The sequence below is a fragment of the Carassius gibelio genome, chromosome A20 (assembly GCF_023724105.1).
Source record: "Carassius gibelio isolate Cgi1373 ecotype wild population from Czech Republic chromosome A20, carGib1.2-hapl.c, whole genome shotgun sequence".
Lineage (NCBI taxonomy): Eukaryota > Metazoa > Chordata > Actinopteri > Cypriniformes > Cyprinidae > Carassius > Carassius gibelio.
In genome coordinates, this window is record NC_068390.1 from 13,689,994 (window position 1) to 13,710,884 (window position 20,891).

A 20,891-nucleotide genomic window follows, 5' to 3' on the forward strand; every position below is an offset into this window, starting at 1 on the left:
TCTATCTATCTATCTATCTATCTATCTATCTATCTATCTATCTATCTATCTGTTTGTCTGTCTGTCTGTATGTCTACCTTTAGAACAAAGTAAGAGACTGTGTGGTGCTAATGTTTTCATTAAATGCTAATATATATATTTATTTAAATAAGCTTGTCTAATGGAGACACAATGAGGACAATGAAAAATAAATTAAAGGGTTACAAATATACATTCCTAACATCCTAACAGACTTTTATTTTGGTGCCGGTGCTTTTAATTACATAGCGGAAACCTACACAGATCTTCCGCTGTCTCCCGACTGATCTCGCGCTGAACAGTGACCTTCTCCGAGTGGTTCAGTGCACTTACATACTAGAGGTAAAGATGTTTTCTTATGGTAAATTGTATATGTTTTCAGTTGGCTTGTTTTAAATAATCGCTGACTGTTTCAAGAAGATTCCCTGTCTTTTAAATCATTGTGTTTCGGTCATTGAATCATAAATGACAAGGCCTTGCTGAGCGACTTCAATGAATCAACATCTTTCATGTCTCAAGCTTGACGCTTTTTTCATAGCCTCTTCTATAATTTTGTTTCTATATTAAACTGTGTTAGAGTATTTTTCTTATACTCTAACGTTACTGAGAATGTTTTTGCACTTTTTTTCTGGTCACTGTCTTAAAGACTCCTTATATTCAAGTCTAATCGTGTTATTTATTTATTTTATTCCTGAACTGGTCCTTGAATGTTTGAGTAATGTCATTGAAACTACTGTTTGTGTCGTGTTGCTATTAGGTTATTCTCATAACGTGAAACATAATAACAGTTGTGTTTAAACGTGTGTGGTAAATTCATGTTACATGGTTTATTTTTAAAAGCTTTTAGACACGTTCATGCATCTTTATGCTGTGATCACTAGATGGCAGGTGGTGCTTTCGCTGGTTGGTGGACTAAGGTGGCCCCATACTACACCAAAGCTTACCAGGAGATGTGGGTTGGTGTAGGAATCATGACTTTTATGTACTACAAACTGTCATATGGAGGTGAGAGGTCACGTTTAAGAGCTCTTTAGAAGTGTGCAAGCCGTCTAAATGTCATAAACCCATATTCATTTTATAGTGTACAGTTGAACATTTTTCAATTCAATATACAAAAGTTTACTTGTATAGCGCCTTTCAAGATACAAGTCGTTTTAAAAGAAGCATCACAGGAAATTACGTTTCTACAATATATTTAGTAGTAGCTTGTCAGTGGTGACTGTCAAAATGATGTACATCTTCTGGGCATTGCCCATATTCATAGACCATTTGTTATACAATATTTTAGAAAACCAAAACTTTTTGTGTTGTGTACAAGGCAGCACATTTTTATTTTTTATTTTTTGGAGCTTGCCACTAATGTTATTTTTAAAATATTAATAATAATATTGCTGTTTTGCAGGAAAGAAGAAAGCAGTGCAGTCAAGTAAGTATAAGAGGTTTTAGTCTATAGATATCGCCATCAGGTCATAATGGGGGTTTGAAAGTCCTTGGTCTAAAAGATAGTATAAGGCATTGTTGAAAAAATGCTAATCTATGGGACATATAAAGAATCTTTCTGTATCCAATGTGACTTCCCTTTTCTCACAGAGCCTGCTCACTGATTGGTCCACCGGAGCGTCATTCCCCATGTCCTCTCTGTAAATCTTCCCCTGAAGAACTTCACATGGATATCTGTATTGTGTTTTATCTGAGCAATAAACTGCTTGATTTGGATCACACTATGGAAAATTCACTGCTTTGTAGTCTTTCATGCTGTCTTACAGGAAATGAATATCAGCAAACATGAAACTGTTTCATATTAACTTATGGAATTAAACTATTAAAGCAGTCCTGCCAAAAGTGTTCAAATTCCTTCAGTACTTGAATATCAGATACAATCGTTTATAGGACACAAATCAGTGTTTTTTTTCTGAGCAGATGTTAAATTTCCACTCCAAATGTTCATTTGATTTGATTGCTTTATTAATTTTTATTCTAGACAAATTTAATGATTAGTTAATGCATGCAGTTCATGTTATTGATCAGTAGTGGGTGATGAAGAACTGTCCTTTAGATTTAACTCTTTTACAAATACTTAAAAGCTCTAAACATACAATTTGAAATAATACAAAACTATAACTATATATAATTGGAAACTACTGAGTGAAAGTGTCGCAATGTTGAACATCTGAAACATAAGCGTGTAATACATGGTCCATGTTACCATCATTGAACACCTGCAATTAACGCGATTCCTAAAATATAAACACTTTAAAGCTTCCTAAGAAATAATGTGATTCATCGTCAAACTAAGGGCGTTATACCTAGCTGATTTTCATCACTTCGTGACTTTAATGACTACACATGCAAACATCCATAAGCCACTAAGCTCCACATTCCTGTCATTCCAGGTCTGCGCCTGCCATCAAACACAACACAAGAATTCGCCTCAGCCAGATCGGGCTGTTTCGCTATACTTGTATTGCTTTTATTCTGGTGCTTTAAAAGCTATTACACCAGTATCCTACTACATTTAGAGGAATACGCGAGTTCTGATTTCGTTTTCTTCCATTCGCTTCGTGTATCGTAGTGTTTTACCTGGCTTCGGCTAAGCAGGCTAACTCATTTAGCTATCTGGCGAGTTAATCGATACTCCGCTGCTTTCACTACACAAGGATACGAGGAATACTTCATGTGTCTTTTCTAAAACATTATGGCATATATCTACACGTGACAAGTGAGTATAAGTAGTTTTATCCATCGACGATGTGCAGTCTCAATGTTTGTTAACATTTACGTTACTGCAAAGAGATATATGTTTTTCTGTTCGTGCTAACTGGCTAACTGATGTGAGAGTCGTGTTGAAACGAACAGGACGGATAGATGTTAAAACCAACGGCTTTAAATGTGACAAACGTTTAAAGCTCTCAGTTTGGATTCAAAACACGATGTATATAAGCGATTTATAGTGAGGAGAGAATGAGTTACGGCATCTCAGCGGGTGTTTAGAAACATCCAACATCTGCCATTTCACAGACAGTTGTTATTCCAGTTTAGCGAGTCTTTTAAAGCTTCTCTTTAATTCTGGTCAACTAAAGGACACGTTGCTTGTAACGATAAAGCGTTTGATTACAGTAAAATAACAGGATTCACGGAGTCGTGGCCTGATTGGGCCTGTGTTTGTAGGTGTTGTGGACATTTATTTCATGTGTCAGTGATTGAGCAAATGAAGTTGTCTTCCTGATGTACAGAGGGCTGTGATCTCGGGTGGATGTCATGAAAGGCAAAAAGTGAAGCTGAAGACCAGATGTTCCTCTGACACAAGCAAAAATGATGCCTGTAAGTATTCATTCGAACCAAAACAATGCATATTGTGTCTTTATTGCTAACATAGTTATGCATCAGTTTGATTCTTATAGATTCTGTGTGATTATAGTATTTTTTTAAACAACCTACTCATTTGGAAAGTACACAGTATCTTGGTTTGGTTTCACACTGTTAGTGTGAAAGTCTTTGATTTGTTCATTTCTGAGAGAGAGGAATTGTGGTCTGCCTAGATCCTTGCGGGGGATCCATAATGGGGTTAATTTTCGGAAAGCTGTGGATGGGAATATCCAGAGTGCAGATTCACTGTCTGTACCTCATGCTGTGCTGTTTGTGGTTTCACTCATCATTACGCTTTTTAAGTACAATACCTCTGTTTGAGATGGCAAACAACCAGTTTTCATTACAGAACAGTATCAAAACAGAACGTTATTGTGTGACTAGTCTTTTGTCAACCCTCTGTTGAGGAGCTTCTTTTTTCTCTATGATACTAATGGCAACTGTGAGTTTTATGATGCTAATGTGCTTTTGCTTGTTAAGAGAGTGTTTTTTTTTTCTTCAGCCTAATGGCTTAATAGTTTCAGTAATGCTAAATCATTATTGACAGCTTTGTGTCCCTCCCTCAGATCTCAAAGGGTTTTGGTATTTGATGCTTGGCAACACTGAAAACATACAAATGCTGCAGTTGTTCGTTCATGTTTTTATTGCTCTTTTTTTACTTTCAGTTTTGAACACCATTCCATATTTGCAGGAATTAAAGAAGGGAAGGATGCACATCCATCTAAATATGAGATATTGAGAATTGGTTTTAGTCAACATTTTTGAGTAAACAATTGTTTGCAAAAACTGCAGTACATCAGGTCATTTAAAAAAAAAAATAGTTTTGTGCTTTTAAGAATCAGTTTTTTTTTTCTTCACTCAAATGACCAGAACACACAAAGGCACTTGATACACTCCGTTGCTGCCCCGGAAAAACAAACTGCATCCACTGTTCATGTAACGCTTGGTTCTTGGGGAAGCTGAACATGGTAAACTGAACACATGGGCGTGCTTTTCCGGGAGAAATGCTCATATAAGGAGTTCCACCATAGTCTACATCATTAAATCCAGGATCAAAAAAACTTGTACCAACCTGGAAGTAAGATTCTCGGCACAGAAATTCTCTGTCATTCTTCCAAATTATTATATATTTTTTAAATTTTGACCATATTTAGCACGAGAATCCATCTCTTTAACACTGTGAACAACTCTCAATACACCAAACACCATTGTACCCCCCCCCCTAATTCATGATAAATTAATATAAAATCATTGCAAGAACCTAGTAACTCAATCACCTTGTTAAACTGTATATGTATTCTCATATTTCAGTTTTCTTCTGTAATACAAATCTAATGTGTCCCCAAACTGAATTTTTCAGCAGAAAGCAGATTGTTAGTCATGATTACCGACCGTCCTTTGACATCTGATTAATATCCTGTTTTTCTGTAGTGTTGAAGGGATCTGATTGGTTATAAATGAATCGAGTAAAATGTGATTGTACTAATATGGATTATGGAGAAAAAGTCCAGTTCCACACTTGTAGGTAAAAAAAATAAATAATTTTTTTATTTTTATTATTGTCATTGTTGTTGGATTAGAGCCTAATTTCGGTATCTTTCCTGTTTATAAAGTGAAAAGAGCAAACACATTTTATTCAGCAGTAGGCAGCAGGTAGGAGGACTATGAGGTACCATATATTTCATTTTTCATGTTATGTCTCAATTGAGCATGCAAGCCTTTCAAAGTACATTCTAACTGTGACAACATATGGATGATCTATTCTAGTGGACCATTCTTTTCAGTTGCTTACCCAAAAATTGGGCTGTGTGTTGAAACTCGGACTGTCAGCAATCTGGAGCAGAATGTAGAAAAGACTTTGGTCTTCAGGGACAGTAACACTGTTCTTTTGTGGGTGGTTTGTGTTTATAACATTGTTTTAGCCAGAAGTTTAGTTTTTGCAACTATTGTAATGTTCTTGAACTGCACACGTTGTCCCAGATCTTTTCCAAGATGTTTAAAAGGGAAAGATGCAAGTTGCAACAATATAAAGGTGAGGTTGCATCAATTTGGACAAAATTTTGCGGACAAAGGTCCATTTTCATTATTGTAGTTATGCAACAATCAGGATGGTAAACGAGACTCCGCCTTAACAATGTAACATACAAAGTCAACTGCTGATAATTGACTTTTTACAAGCTAGTTGTTAGAATGTTTGATTTGTTTGCTTTTAGCTTAATTGCAAAACAGCTTTTACCACACCATTCGTTTTCTCTTATTGATTCAAACTATAGGCTTAATTGTTGACTGTTGATTATCGGCAGCAGCTTTCAAACAAAGGATGTTAGGTTCAGTTTCCTGTTAGTTTGCCGAAGTTTCTCCCTTTGCTGATGTTGGCAATGTAATGTAGTGTAGCTACAGCGTCTAAGCTGCCTGTGCTGCAATTGGCTGAGAGCCATGGAAACAACCAAACGAGGGGTAAACGGCAAACTCACAGCAGGGTGTGGTTGAGTTCAACATAAGGTTAGAGCTGTGCATTATATTATGGTCTTATTTTGTAAATGTACTTTTTGTAAAACCATCTAGACTGCACCTCAGGGGCTACACAGGTGTGCATATAACTGCTACATCCGAATGAGTGATGAAGAATGGAATGTGTTTTTATTCTTTGGTTTCTCTAGAATACTAAAGACATCTTCAGTCTGCATAAATGAACTATGAGAAAGCAGTTTTTTCCATAGTCAGCCTCTTAGAAACTGTATAGGACTCTTCGTTTAAGACTGCGATGAAGAGCCTACATGTCGTTTAGATCACAAGAGACCTCCTCCATGACCTAGATTACTGTATCCTGCTGGGAATGCAGATGCATGATGGGAAATGCCTACATATGTACTGCCTAGTGGCTATTTGTATCTGAGAACTAGAGCAACTTGTAAGCCAAGAATCCGAGTAGATGAGAAGATCTAAGAGCATACTTCATCAAACCTCAGTAGAGGTCAAAGACACACAGACTCTAGAGACACATCCCCACACGCTCCTGTGGTGTATATAATAAAGTGCTTAATTTGTCTACTGTTTACTGAAGAGTGCCATACACTGGTGCGCTGAAAACAGGGTCACTGTTCAGTTCAGTTCAGTTCAGTTTATTTATATAGCACATTTAAAAACAACCATGGTTGACCAAAGTGCTTAACAATGTCTAGAAAAGAAAACTAGAGAGTCACATACAAATAAAACAAATACAGTAAAAACATACCAATGTCACAGCTCAGCTTGATATAAAAGCCAAGGAATACAAGTGTGTCTTAAGAAATGACTTAAAAATTCCAACAGTCTGAGCAGTTCTTATGTGTAAAGGTAAACTATTCCACAAATTAGGTGCCACCACTGAAAAAGCCCGGTCACCTTTATTTTTTAACTTAGTTCTTGGAACACTGAGGAGCACCTGACTGGATGACCTCAATGCTTTAACGGGGGCATGGACATGTAAAAGCTCTGATAAATACGCAGGCGCCAACCCATTTAAGATCTTAAAAACAAACAATAAAATCTTAAAATCAATCCTGAAGCGGACAGGAAGCCAGTGTAGTGAAGCTAGGACAGGGCTAATGTGCTCATACTTTTTAGTCCCAGTCAAAAGCACTGATGCATTCTGAACCTGCGCCACAGTCTCTATGGATTGTCTAAGAGTGCAGGAAGAGTGCTGGTTGGCCTTGTGGATAAGTGATGAGTTTGTTTACTCCCTTTGCCTGCCACGCTAGTTAATAACCCCTGTGGGTAAATTTAGCAAGCTCTGATACATCGGTGCAGTGCTAGATATTAATATAGCGAACACACACACACACAGCAGATCTGATGCTTTAGTTCGATGATATAAGGTTTGGTAGAGGGATTTTCTGAGAGAAAGAGAGAGTGCAGATCAGTAGCACTATTTTTTAGTGCTCATTGATCTTGTTGTCAATTGGGGGTGTGTGATAGTCTGCGATAATATTGTGATGTGTGAGAGGACATTGTCACTGCCTGTGAAAATGGTTCCAAATAAAGAGAAACCGAACCATTGTGCATCTCAGCGCAACATAATGCTGTGTTTTGTTACTGAATGAATCTGCAGTTTTGAACAAATCATTGAGTGAATGATTCAATGAACCATCAAGACAGTCACACTTAATTTCTGAATGAGTCAGCTGATTTGAATGAATCATTAGAAGGAATGATTCAATGACTCACTGACAGAAACTTGCCACTGTTTGCTGGAAGATTTAGTTTCATCTTTAAAAATATCATTCAGTATTTTATTATTTAAAAGGATTTTTAAAACTTAGTCTCATAGTATTATTTCAGGACCTCTGAGCTGCATTAAACAGATAAAATGCTTCTAAATGACACTTCAGATGCAGTACAAATATGTCTTTTGTTGGCTATGGTATTATGTGATAGGTAACGTTCCTATAATATCTTATTATTTTAATGTGATGTAACAATACATTTAAGAATTCAACATAAGATGACACATACCTTTAATAAGTATAGAAAAAATTCACCTGGAATTTTTTTTTCTTCTGTCAGTTTCACTCACAATTACTGTAAATAGTACGTACAGTATTGTTGAAGATAAGGGAGTGTAAATGGGTGTGTCTGAAAGGAAAGGAATGAGGATAGTCTGTTATTGCAGCAGTATGTTGCATAATCAAAGATAAAATCCTTAAAGTTAATGTCATTCTGCACTCATCTCTATTCTTTCAGGTATGACCGAACACCCTCTGCAGAGGAAATTCTTTTATGAAAAAAATAGGTAACAAACAGTATTAAATTAATTCTAAATAAATGAACACTTTGTTTATAAACCTGTTTCTCAGATTATTATAAGTTTATTTTTAATATTTGAAATATTAAAATATATATTTTTTTCTGCCCCATAAACATTTTAATTTATAGTTTAATTTAATTAAAGACAGCAATTTTATAGGCTTATTTTGATCATTTGTAGTGTTGAGCTCCCCACTAGCATGAGGAAATAACTGACATAAGCAGACTTAGAAGTTTGTTTTAAAGACTGCTGCTTATTGCTCAGCTTTTTAAATGGGGTTTTGAAATCCTTGGTTTTTGTCAATTATGCCTATAGCTTAAACTCACAAACACTCTAAAAAATGCTGGGTTAAAAATCAGATTTGCTGGGTTATTTGGCAACCCAGTGCTAGGTAAATGTTGGACTGAACACATGCTGGGTTATTTTGTCCAAGCTGTTTGGGTTAAATATTACCCAACATGCTGGGTTGTTTTATTTAACTCAACTGTTGTTTAATTCAAGCGTATTCAACCATTCTCTGTAATCCCTTTTCATCAAAATTGTGCTGATTCTCATGCTGGTGTGTCTCCGAAATCTGACCCAGCAATGAGAGGCTTTTCGGTGGAGGAACTGCGAACCTCAGAGCGCCGCCTTGCGTTTAAATCGTAACTGAAAGATGCCATGACTGACTCCATAGCCTGCCCATAAACAAACAGTACTGAGATTAGAGAACGTGTTTCATCATCGAAACAAATAAAATTCAGTATTATAACGAATACAATCAGTTTGTTATGCACCGCAAAAGAAATTTCCATCATTCGCTACGACCGTTGCTGAAGCGTTTAGCTGACTGAAGAAGTGCTCCAGTTCGGTGGAGCTGAGAATCGCTCTCTCCTGAAGAGGACGCAAATACCTGCGCTGGGTTGTTTCGTCGGAGGGAGGGGAGGGGTGTATAGTTTCAGCTGTCAGTGAGCTTGACCCAGCCACTAATCCAACGGCTGGATAAAATAAAAACCTCCCAGCACTGGAAGAAACAACCCAACAGGCTCAACCCAGCTACTGGGTTTAAAAAAAAGAACTAGTTTTTTTTAGAGTGTATGTGTTTTAACTAATGATCTGTTTTACATAATAATCAGTATTATGTCAAAATGTATGTTAATGTTATACAAAAGAAGAGGCGTCTCAAGACATTTTTTCCTAAAGTTAAAAAAGTATTGGTGGATCAAAACGGCAAGCTCATTGACCAAGCTTACATCATTCTAGAAACTTATTTTTCTATTTGAATTGATGGCCTTGTTGTCCATGGACAAACCTCAGCTGAACCCACTGTGTCTGTTCTGCTAGATAGCATTCCTGTTTGGAGAAAGATTCATAACGCGTCACCTCAATGCTCTTCACTATGAATTCAACGCATTGGGCTGATCCACAGTCCCTCAGTCTGCCATTCTGCCCGTGTGTGTGTTCACATGTCATGGATGTGTGTTTACTGGGGGTTTGACATCTAATCTGGAGTGTTTCACAAAGTAGGACCTAGGTGTTTGCTTTAATTAGGGCATATTGATCATGATCCCGATCCCGATCCCGATGCATGCTCATTTACTGCTCTCAGATGCAGCTGTTCGTTTTCTTTTAACTTTGAACTGGGAGTTTCCAAGCTGTAAAATGAATTCTGATCATGTTCATTATAATGATTATGAATATTGTGCCGTTTGGTCATGTTGCCTGTGAGTTACAAAATCAAGGATTTGAATCGTCAGTTGTCAGCCACATTATCACCCACTATTTAACTTTTTGAAATTTGGTTTTGTGTTCTGGTATCTAGTAGTTGATACCAGTAGTTGATATATAGTGTCTTATTAAATCTGGTGTTTAGAGGCTCTTAGAACTGTTTTGACACTTTCTGTTGGGACATGTGGACACATTCAGGTTTATATTTCTAGACTTTTCCTTGAGCTGGAGTAACCAGTGCTGATCAAACAGAGGAACTGTCCTTTTATAAGCCTTTGTGTTAGTGGCACATGAATGTGCTGTCAGAAATGTGAGGTTACCCTGCGTGGCGGGTTGCCCCACAGCTCTGTAATGGCATCAGTGTCCCATCCTCAGTAAGCGAGAGAGCGTTTCCTTCTCGTCTCATCTCTTCCTCTCTGTGCATGTGACTCTGGCAGCCAATGAAGACCAGTGTATTGAGCTGCTAACACGCTGTTGTTGGGGCAATTTGAACTAGTAGACACCGCCTCATCTTCCGCTCTCTTTTCTGTAGTTTTTCACTTTATTTTTTGAAAGACAAGTGTGCGCTAAGAGTATTAATAACCCCCAGAATCATGTGTTGAATGTTTTAGAAATGCAGGAAACTGTGCACTTACACTGATGTTTTGAGTTATGAAATGTCATATCAAATAAGCCGTTCTTCTAAGTTGATGTGGAATTTTTTTTTTTTTCTAATGCTGTTTTATAGCGCATTTTTACAATCATCTTCTGCTTCTGGTTTCCAGAAATGTCTTTTTTTTCTCATTGGTGGACTGATCCTTCAGTTCCTGTTACATGTTGATGATATTTTAGTATTATTTATATGCTTTTGTAGTAATTTATAATAGTTTGAATTCATATTTATTTAAATTTTGCTTTAAACTTTAGTAATTTTATGTGCGTTTGTAGTTTTATTTGAAATATTTTTGTTTATCTGTAATTTTACTTCAGTTTTATGTTTAGTCATTTTAGTGTCTCAACTCAAACTTGTTTTATTTCAGGGAAGAATTTCTACTTCTAATTTTTATTTTTACGTTTTACAATTTACATCTACAAACGGTTTTAAATCAAAAATTATTTTCGTTAACAACTACACTATGTATAGAAATGAAACGGTTCTTTTCAAATCAGTTCATTTCAGTGTTACCATTAATTTGGCTACAGGTGCCTAGGCCTGACATACAGTGTGGAACTTGACAGGTCTGGCTTTAAAAAGAAGATAAAACAATCCGTCTGTAATTATTCAAAAGCTGTTGTTGCTGTTTCATGTCATCCTTTTTTTTTGTCTCTCTTTCTACTCCCTCTTGTTTTGCCATTAAACACATTACAAATGCATTATTTTCCTTGATGATTCCTGCTTAACTGTCATTCTTTGCATAGAGAAGCTCCTGAAATATGAATGGTGTCTGTCACAAGGGGTTTGAATCCAGGAGGACTGAGGAGCTACGTACTATATCTCGAGACAGTCCTACTTAAACCTCTTGAAGAAAAACCTACTACACTCCTGTGCTTTTAAAAAAACTTTTCTTTTTTTTTTTAGGGGGCTGTCTATGATTTATCAAGCACTTTCTCTAGAGAGGCTGACTTTCTTAAAGCTCTCATGGAACCCATTTCATCTTGCATAAAATTAAATCTTTTTTTTCTATGTTAAGATATGCACCAAACAATACACTTACTTTACTTAAGTAAAAAAAAAACTTGAATTATTTAAGTATAATTAGGCCTACAGGCATAATCTTGACCTTACAGTGAGTAAAGGCCCTGATATACTTCAAACAGAAGCGAAGAACGAACTGATATGTAATTTTGAACAAAATTGTTTTGCAACAGCTCACCAAAGCAAACATTCTGGGCAAGTTGGGTTTGGCTCCTGAACACCTTTGAGCTTCCATTGGTCTGTGGCGTTTATGTAATCGGTGGATTTGTTCGGAAACTTCTTTGACATGCGATTTTTATTGATTTAATTTTCCCCAGGTTGATTCTCATTCTACGGCGGTCCGAGCATAGAACAACATCTCCTGAATACACTGTCGAATAGCTGAGCTGGCATTAGAGCTGCACAATTAATCGAAATTAAATTGCAAAGGCAATAAATCATGATTAGGCAGAAGCTGCGATTGTTGTGTGTATTTTTCAGCGAAACACAGTTCTGTGATCAGCAGTAAATCTCCATTCGTAGGCCAGAGAGCAGTCTTGTGCTGAAAATCCAGATATGCCCTGAAGAAGAAATCCTGGCGCTGCAGCTGAATAAACAGAAGATTTAACTGCTTTCATTGATTCAATGTGACTAACAAACACACGACTACGGCAGTATATGGTTTATCGAAGTTCTTATTATTATAATTTTCATCATAATAAAGTATATCTGTAATGAAATGCTAATCGACATAGCCGTTATCACTGCTTAGAATACATTTAAAGGAGTCTTATGATGCTGCTAAATAGAACATAATTTTGTGTATTGGTTGTAAATGCAATGTGTTTATGATGTTTAAGGTTCAAAAAACACATTTTCCATATAATGCACATAATTGTTCTTCTATGCCCCGCCTTCTGAAATGCGTTGATTTTTACAAAGCAAAAAGCGAGGTGTGCTCTGATTGGCCAGTGTGTGTGTGTGTGTGTGTGTGTATATTAGTGTTGCAATGACGCGTCGACATCATCGATTACATCGACTACAAAAATATGTCGACGTGCGTGAAATGCGTCGACGTGTCACACTGTTTACATATCGCTTAATGGCATACTGGGAATGGAGAAAATTGCATTCTATTACAAAAACAGAGACCACTGTTATCAAAAGTATGGGAATACTTTAAACAGAGGCCAAATAAAATGGCCCTTTGTTCCCTTTGTAAAACCACAGCAGCACAACTGCGATGCACGAGCATCTCAGAGGAAAACATCCTGGCACTCTCCGGTGTTACAGTTTAACTGGTTACCGTGTGTTCTGGCGACCAATTTCCTGGTTCTGGTCTCTGCTGCGGATTGTGATGGAACAAACTGGTGTGATATTATTAAGTGTCTAATAAACTTGCTCATTGCATGATTCTGATATTCTTGTAAAGATTACAAGTTATTGGTATGATCACCTGTAGCGGCTGAAGTAAGGATAAAAAAAAAAAAGTCTGTGTTGGCGCAGGTTTCGAACACGCGTTAGGGGCCGTTCACATATCACGCCTGAAAACGCTAGTCACGCCGCTTATTCCTTCTTTCCAAAGTGCTCGGGCAGTTACGCCCCTGGGGCGTATGCCATTGCTAGGCAACCATGACGTGCTCAATCCATGAAGACGCACAAATTTCAGAACATACCTCGCTTCGCCTGGAAAAAACGAGTGCGTCGCACTGCGTCACTTCCATTATGACCGATAATCATGAGCCTACATTGGAAATAACGAACTTGAGCGCGCAAAAGACGTGATGTGAACGGCCCCTTAAAAGACAGCGCGCCGCGAGACAACAGTCACAAACCATCGAGCTACCCCGAATCAGCTCCAGATCTCTGGAAACCATGCTAAACCATAGCAGAACCCTGACTACATTTTATGGTTTGTGATGCTAAAGAACATTTCATGACGTCTCAGACAACTGTAAATTTGTGGCTACTGTGGTTTAATTATAAGCGCTATCATAAACTTGTTTACCATAGTAAAATAATTTTCTTTATGTATTTTTGTATACTGTAAAAACTTCAGCCACATTGGTTGAAAATGAATAAAGGTTGAAATATTATATTAGAAGTTGTACTTATATGTTTTTGTAAAGTTATCCAAAGGATTCAGTAGCTAATCAAAAAAGAACATTAGATTAATTATTTATTGTAATAAAAATAATCGTTAGAGTAGTCGACAGAAAAAAATTATCGTTAGTTGCAGCTCTAGTATGATGTCATCGTGCTTTATGCATTGTCCACTTTTCTTCTTCTGAGGGCCATTCAGATTACTGAACGTGGTAAAGGTTGTATTAAACATGCACATGCAGACAAATACATTTTTGGTTCTTAAAGCAGCAGTCCACCCCTAAAATAAACTTTCTCTAATCATTTATTCACCCTTATTTTGTTCCAAATCTTTATGGACACGGAAGTAGATATTTTTGAAAAATGTTTTAACAATTTTTGCCCATAATAAATTATTGTCAAGTATTGTCAAGAGGAAAATGAGAAACGAGAGACCAAACAATGCAGATGAGTAATTAAAACAAAAGGAGCCTGTACCAAGTATTGAATACATGTACAGTAAATTAACATACTTTCCAGAAGGCCAACAATTCACTAAAAAAATGTTTTATTGGTCTTATGAAGTATTCTAATTTGTTGAGATTGTGATTTGGTGGGTTTTTGTTTAAATGTGAGCCACAATCATCACAATTAAAAGAACCAAAGACTTAAACTACTTCAGTCTGTGTGCATTGAATTTATTTAATACATGAGTTTCACAATTTGAGTTGAATTACTGAAATAAATGACATTTTTCACTAAATTCTAATTCATTGAGAAGCACCTGTATAAGTAATCAACATGTGTAGTGGATCAAAACCTTTCATCAAAGTTGTCCTAAAACCAAAACAATACCTATTCTTGTCTTAGGACAACTTTGAACTTTTTTGATCCACTTCAAATGTTGACTATATGTATATGTATCGTGTGTGTTTGTGTGTATTTCACTGAGGTCTCTGCCAGTATAAAAATGAAGTTAAGCCAGTCTTTTTAGGGTTTGTCTTTCGAGGGCTTCATATGGCTTTTGAGTTTCACTGATTTTATTCTCGAAAGAGGATAATTCCAGGTACTAAAATCCACTTTATCATGTATTATTAAAATTCGTCTCTCATTTGGTTTCCATTATTTTTATCTTAATGATTCAAGTATTCCATCTTTTCTTGGCCTTTTATCATGGCAGCATCAATAATACATAAATGCAATTTATTTATTTTTTTTTACCCGTTTTTGAGAGTAGAAGGTTGTGTCAGTGCAACACACAGTGGTCCAATTTTAAAAAGACTTTATATGGTTTTCAAAACATTTTTTTTCTTGCAGTATAATTGAGTCTGGCAATTTTGTAATTGGCTCAAACTTTATCAAACTGGGCAAATGTAATATCTTAAAAACTCACAAAATCTCTAGTTTAGTCACTGAATTATGTGTGTTCTAAGCTGTTTTGTTGATTCTCTCACTCATGGTTCTTAAAGGTCATGATTATAAAAAAACATCCTTTGTAATGTACCGAGTATGATCATCTGATATTTGTCCCATCCTTTACCTCATGCAAAACATCAGCTGGCTCTTGTCTGGGGTGCAGCCATCCGCTTTCTCAAGGGAGCCTTATTCTGGAGGGGACCTGGTGACGCACCCTTCATGATTCTGATGAGAGAAGCACCCTCCCTCCTTTGGCTTCCTCTGATTTTCTTTTTCTCTCACTCACACGCTCTCTTGCTCTCAGCAGTCACACAGCTTGCTTGACTACTGAAGGCTTTTCGCTGCAGGACCCTTGCCTGCTGCTGTTTGCTGAGTGGGTTCAAACGAGACCCATACAAAGGATGTGTTTGCTGTAGCGCTACGAGCGATTCCTGCAACATGAAGAAGTTTGTGACTATTGTTCTTCGAGGCCTGGTCAGCTTGTCTATCAAACCTGAAGATAAAACCTGGAGGAAGGAGCATGCCCGGCAGCTGAAGAGAGAGGCCAGGAGACGATGGACAGCATCTAAGTGGGGAAAGGTGATACAAATAGATGTCCTGCTTAGAGATGAGAGGCGGAGCATGACAATACTTACCTGTGCCTCTCTATTACGGCTGGACAGAAAACTCTTTTTGGTGTTTTCATGAAATTTTCATCACAAGTAGTTCAGGTAGTAAGCCAGTGCTAGTAACATTTCACATTGCATTGTCTATATATTAATTTAGTGAGCAATTTGTTAATTCTTCTCAGAAGTGATGACCATATGAGCTACTTTATTCATCCAAAATTGTTGCTGACAGTATTGTAAAGTGTATATAGTACAGCCTTTCAATGAGACTATAACTCTAATCATAAAATGTAGTCTAGTTCTTCTGCCAAAAAGTAACCAATCTCTTGCATGGTTTCATACAGCCTGTGCCAAGACAGTCATTGGATTCAGTTCTCCATCTATGTCTGCTAGGCTTTGTCATATTGCCCTTAATAGAATTGCTTTAGTGTTATGGATCTTGATTGGATATATTAAGATAGCGACAAGGGAGGGGAGTTGTGGGGCCTGCAAAGATTTGGGGATCTAGATGTTCTCATCTCTGCTGCCAGAAGCGGTGATTAATCAAGTCAGAGTTGACTGTCTGGACATCTGAATTATTTATGCCCCTTTCCTGTGCTGAAAGGAAGAATTCAGTTTTCTGAGGTAACAATTATGAACTTTTCAAGAGATTGAAATTATGAACTGTGACATGCAGGTTTTTGCTTTATTTGCTGGAGTGCTGAAGTGTTGTGATTATTTTTGACCTGCTTGAGTATTTCAGGTGAAATCAGCTTTAGCATTCAACATTTGAAGACATTTTAAATGAGATACTGGTTTCAAATCTCATATAAAATGTATTTAAATTTTGAGCACTAAAACTGATGTTTACTCAGGCAGATCTCTCCATTTGCAAAAAAGGCGGCTGACGATAATGTTGCAGGACTTGGTTCTTACAGATACTCACAGATGAAGGGTTTGAAGATAGTTTAGATGTAGCCTGGAGCTTGAAAGTTGATGTACTGTGCATAGCTTAAAAAAAGGATATTGATGGTCCATATTAATGTTTTTTACTAAAATTACCTCAAATGTACTTTGGTGCATATCTCGCCGCATTTCTCTGATTTAAGGTTTTGATCACTTGATGGCACCAAGAGGATTTTTACATTTGGATGCTGCTAAGTCAGTGTATATATCATGCTTTTTGGAGAAAAAACATCTTCCTTTAAAATTAAGCATGGTTTGCTGTGTGACAAAACAATAACATTTTTCCCGTCTCTGTTGCAATATCACTTCGACCTGCTTGGTAAAAGTTACCTTCTAGGACACCATTTATTTTCAGTGAGGTGCGAACGGTTACAGAATTTAAAGCAGGCGTAATCCTGTAAAAGCAGTATGATCAAGAAGGAGACAACTTTTTTCTCCTATGATGAAAAGAAGAAACCCGAGTTGGTGTGAGGGCAAAATGCTCTAACTTTCTTTTGTGTGTCAAATAGTCAACAGCCAAGAACTGATGCTCTTCTTCACATTGACTGAGATGGGGGTTTCTGCATCTCTATTGATCTCAACTGGGCAACAGATCACTTAGCTGGAAAGATCAGATTTCAAAACTCAACTGATTGTTATTTTTACTAGAAAACCACATCACTTTAAAGCATTGGTCTCAAACTCCATTCCTGGAGGGCCACAGCTCTGCACAGTTTTGCTCCAACGCTAATCAAGGTCTTCAGGATTACTAGAAACTTCCAAGCAGGTGTGATTTGGAGCTGGTTGGAGCTAAACTCTGCAGAGCTGTGGCCCTCCAGGAATTGAGTTTGAGACCACTGCTTTAAAGGGATATTTCACGTAAAAAATGAAAATTCTGTCATCATTTACTCACCCTCATGTCATCTGGTGTCAATAAAAGCTTTTAAGTAAGAAGGATGTTTTCAGTTCTGAAACTTATATATCTTATACTTATAAGATATTCTTTTGTTACGATGATCTCTTTTATATAAAAAGGTCAAGTAAAAGTTGATTGAGGGCTACACTATTGTCTGTATTGGACCAAATAAATATTTAATAGACGCATGTGGAACGGGGAATGTGTAGAAAATTGTGTCCATTTAAATCCTGCGGAAATCCTGTTTTTTTTTTTTTTGCTATAGCTTCCTGAATCTTATCCATTTCATCATGACTTATTTCTTTCTTTAATTGTCTTTATTCTCATAAATAGCAAATTATTTTTTAAAACACAACTTGATCTTAATGGCATTACTTTAGATCAGAGGACTGTGGAATTTAGAAGAACAAACAAACCTCAGAACATTCTTTACTAAAATCCTTTTCATATCTTTCTCACATGACAATATAACTCATTAAGACTTGAGCACTCTGTGCGCGTAACTTCAGCAGAAGTTAGCTGCGATCGGGGCCGGGGCTCAGATAAATGTGTTGTTCTGTTTGATGCAGTGACATTGCATACGCTGAATACAAAAATGCAACCCTGTGTGTTTCTCTTGTGCTTCTCTGCACTGCTTGAGACCTTGACATAATGACAAACCTTACGCTATCTGTCAGGCATGGTGCATTTATAAATAAGCTGAACAAAAGTGTGTTTCTCTCCCACACAAGCTTTTGTAATACCGACTCATTGCTGACAGGTGTTTTCTACAGAATTGTTTTTGTAGCACCTGCACCCTCTTTCTCCTATTGGTCATTTACTATGTACTTTATTAATTTGGGTGTTTATATATTTATTAATTTATTGCTTGTTTATCTGCTTATTTTTCATGCAGTCTGTGAGAAAAATGCAATGGTCATGTATTTGTCTTTGTGCCAATTTGTGACAGACACAAAATCTTCTCCGAGGGACTTTCCTCAGATTATCCAGCTTTTCAGCAGGTCACTTGGACACACTTGCACTTGTGTGTTTTGTTCTCCCTGCAGTTTTAGTTTGCACCTCTCTTTGTCCTTCACACACACATTATATGTGCACAGCCTACATATTTCCATTCTAGTGTAGCTGCACACAAAAATCCGTTGTTGGGTGAATGCACAAAAGAGTCATTTTTGGTGTTTCGAAAAACCTTGTGTGGCCTAAATATTTCAGTCCTAGTGTTGCTTCACAAAGAGTTAATTGAAACTGACCTGATCCAATTGTTGCTTTCAAAAGAATGTCAGTATGGTGTTACTACATTTGACAGGTTTGCTTCAGCGTAAGAGCTCTTTCTTCTCCTACACACCTGTGTTTTGAACTGCCCTCCATTCAAGAGAAAATAATGCAGGTTTGGCCTTCCTGGATGCTCTAAGGGAAGAGGGGATTTACATGGGTTTTTTAAGAATTGGGTATGACGTATTGGAGTATTCATTAGTGCACTAATACTGCTAAGAGTGTTTTTATCCCGCCCAACTAGCCATCGTTGAGAATAAATCAAACTTCTGAGTCTTTTCTGTAATGGCAAAGCTCAATTTTCAACAACTATTACTCCAGTCTTCAGTGTTGCATGATCAATCTAATATGCTGATATAAAGCCAATATAATTTTGTATTTTATTTGAATTAATATTTGAAATCATTTGACAAATGGATTAAAAAATAAATGTGTAGAATAAACACCCTTGTATTTTCCAGTAATAAATATTTAATCAAAAGGTAATTAAAAAGGAAGTAAACACTGTAACCATCAGGGCATTCAGTATTCTGGGAAGCTTGTGTGCATTGGGAATCATATTTTTCCAAATAAAGTAAGGGTAACACTCATTTTACACACAGCACATAGTAAAAATTACATAAATATAGCAGTGGACAAATGGATAAAGCACAGCATACTAATACACTACGCATCCATATCTCTTTCCTTTGTGCTTTGAACTGTTCTATGCGGAGCACTTTGTGCCGCTCTGTATTGGAGCCTTTCATATTATAATATTTTTGCGCAATGAAAGATTATTAAAACCTTTTCTTGTTCTATCCTATCTGTCATATGTTGCTGCCTCATTACTGAACTATACATTTGAAAGAAATGCCTTTTAATGTTATAGTATATATTTATATATACAATAAATATTTACTTTTATTTATATTTCACAACATTACAAAGGAAAAATGTGTAACATTTTACCAGGTTTAGTCCTACACTTATTCACTTATTTGCTCCCCACTCAATAATTTTTTTTTTTCTGTCCATCATGATTTTTCAAGAATAACTTTTGCTGATGAATTATCCACTAATCTAGTTTCGAATAGTGTTTTCGTCATAAGTTTAATATTATATATATTTTTCATTTGTTATTTTTCTAGTAGTTGAGTCTAACACACACAAAAGTGATGATCAGGTCATCGCACAGACTGTATAGAAACTTTGTTGATTGATTTAAAAAAAAAAAAAAAATCTGGATCGGTATCGTATCGGAATCAGACGATATGGAGAATTTTACAATTTTTTAAATTCATATCAGTGTATCCCTAGAATAAAGTAAACTCTCTTAAAACACATTTTTCACTCTCACACTATTCCAGTCCTCAGGGTTAACAGTGCCCATAGTAAAAAAAAAACAAAAACACCCAATTTATTTTGTCCAAAGTTGTCTCGGGCATACTTCTCTCATACTTCTCTCTCACGTTGGGCGTGTCCTTTAGGGGAAGTCGTGGCCTAATGGTTAGAGGGTTGGACTCCCAATCGAAGGGTTGTGGGTTCTAGTCTCGGGCTGGACGGAATTGTGGGTGGGGGGAGTGCATGTACAGTTCTCTCTCCACCTTCAATACAACGACTTAGGTGCCCTTGAGCAAGGCATCGAACCCCCAACTGCTCCCCGGGCGCCGCAGCATAAATGGCTGCCCACTGCTCCGGGTGTGTGCTCACAGTGTGTGTGTGTTCACTGCTCTGTGTGTGTGTGCATTTCGGATGGGTTAAATGCAGAGCACAAATTCTGAGTATGGGTCACCATACTTGGCTGAATGTCACTTCACTTTCACTTTCACTTAAGACTCTGCACCACACAAAGGTCAGGCTTACTTCTCATTTGGAATTATGTCGAGTAATGTGATACTTGGGACTTATATAACAGATATAAAGGTTTCCCCAGCTTCGTAATCCTGATAAATGTCAACCTTGATAAATATCACGCGTGTCGTTACTGGTAATATCACAGACCTCTGTTGTGACCAGTCAGGATGATTGCGTGATGGCTGACGTAAAGAATTGGTTTTCTACTCTCTGCTAAGCTGCACAGTGACACAATTCGTGAAGTATCCTTTTTTACTCCATACTCCTAATATCAAGGATGGTAAAAGGACACTTTTTGGAATAGTGTTC

At 36.9% G+C, this 20,891-nt stretch overlaps 2 protein-coding genes across 4 annotated transcripts in view; both read left to right on the forward strand.

Moving 5' to 3' along the window:
- Nucleotides 1-267: 267 nt before the first annotated feature.
- On the forward strand, nucleotides 268-1,753 carry atp5mj (ATP synthase membrane subunit j). Its single transcript, XM_052535375.1, has 4 exons — nucleotides 268-360; nucleotides 900-1,023; nucleotides 1,421-1,444; nucleotides 1,609-1,753. The coding sequence occupies exons 2-4, from the start codon at nucleotides 900-902 to the stop codon at nucleotides 1,620-1,622; spliced, it is 162 nt and encodes a 53-aa protein (XP_052391335.1). The 5' UTR covers nucleotides 268-360; the 3' UTR covers nucleotides 1,623-1,753.
- Nucleotides 1,754-2,353: 600 nt separating this feature from the next.
- LOC127938626 (apoptosis-stimulating of p53 protein 1) overlaps nucleotides 2,354-20,891 on the forward strand; it is a 48,509-nt gene continuing 29,971 nt past the window's right edge. The window contains exons 1-2 of one of the 3 annotated variants that reach the window (XM_052535358.1): nucleotides 2,354-2,737; nucleotides 3,252-3,339. In XM_052535358.1, the coding sequence (XP_052391318.1) occupies nucleotides 3,331-3,339 (9 nt within the window). In that variant the 5' untranslated portion in view covers nucleotides 2,354-2,737; nucleotides 3,252-3,330. The remainder of the gene's footprint in view (nucleotides 2,738-3,251; nucleotides 3,340-20,891) is intronic. The other 2 variants (XM_052535357.1, XM_052535356.1) reach the window with 2 other exon arrangements.

What these genes read in the sequence shown, in the direction of transcription:
- atp5mj (XM_052535375.1), top strand. Translation starts at nt 900, where the DNA reads ATGGCAGGTGGTGCTTTCGCTGGTTGGTGGACTAAGGTGGCCCCATAC. An exon ending in CTACAAACTGTCATATGGAG is followed by an intron (nt 1,024 to 1,420) that starts GTGAGAGGTCAC and finishes GCTGTTTTGCAG; the next exon opens with GAAAGAAGAAAGCAGTGCAG.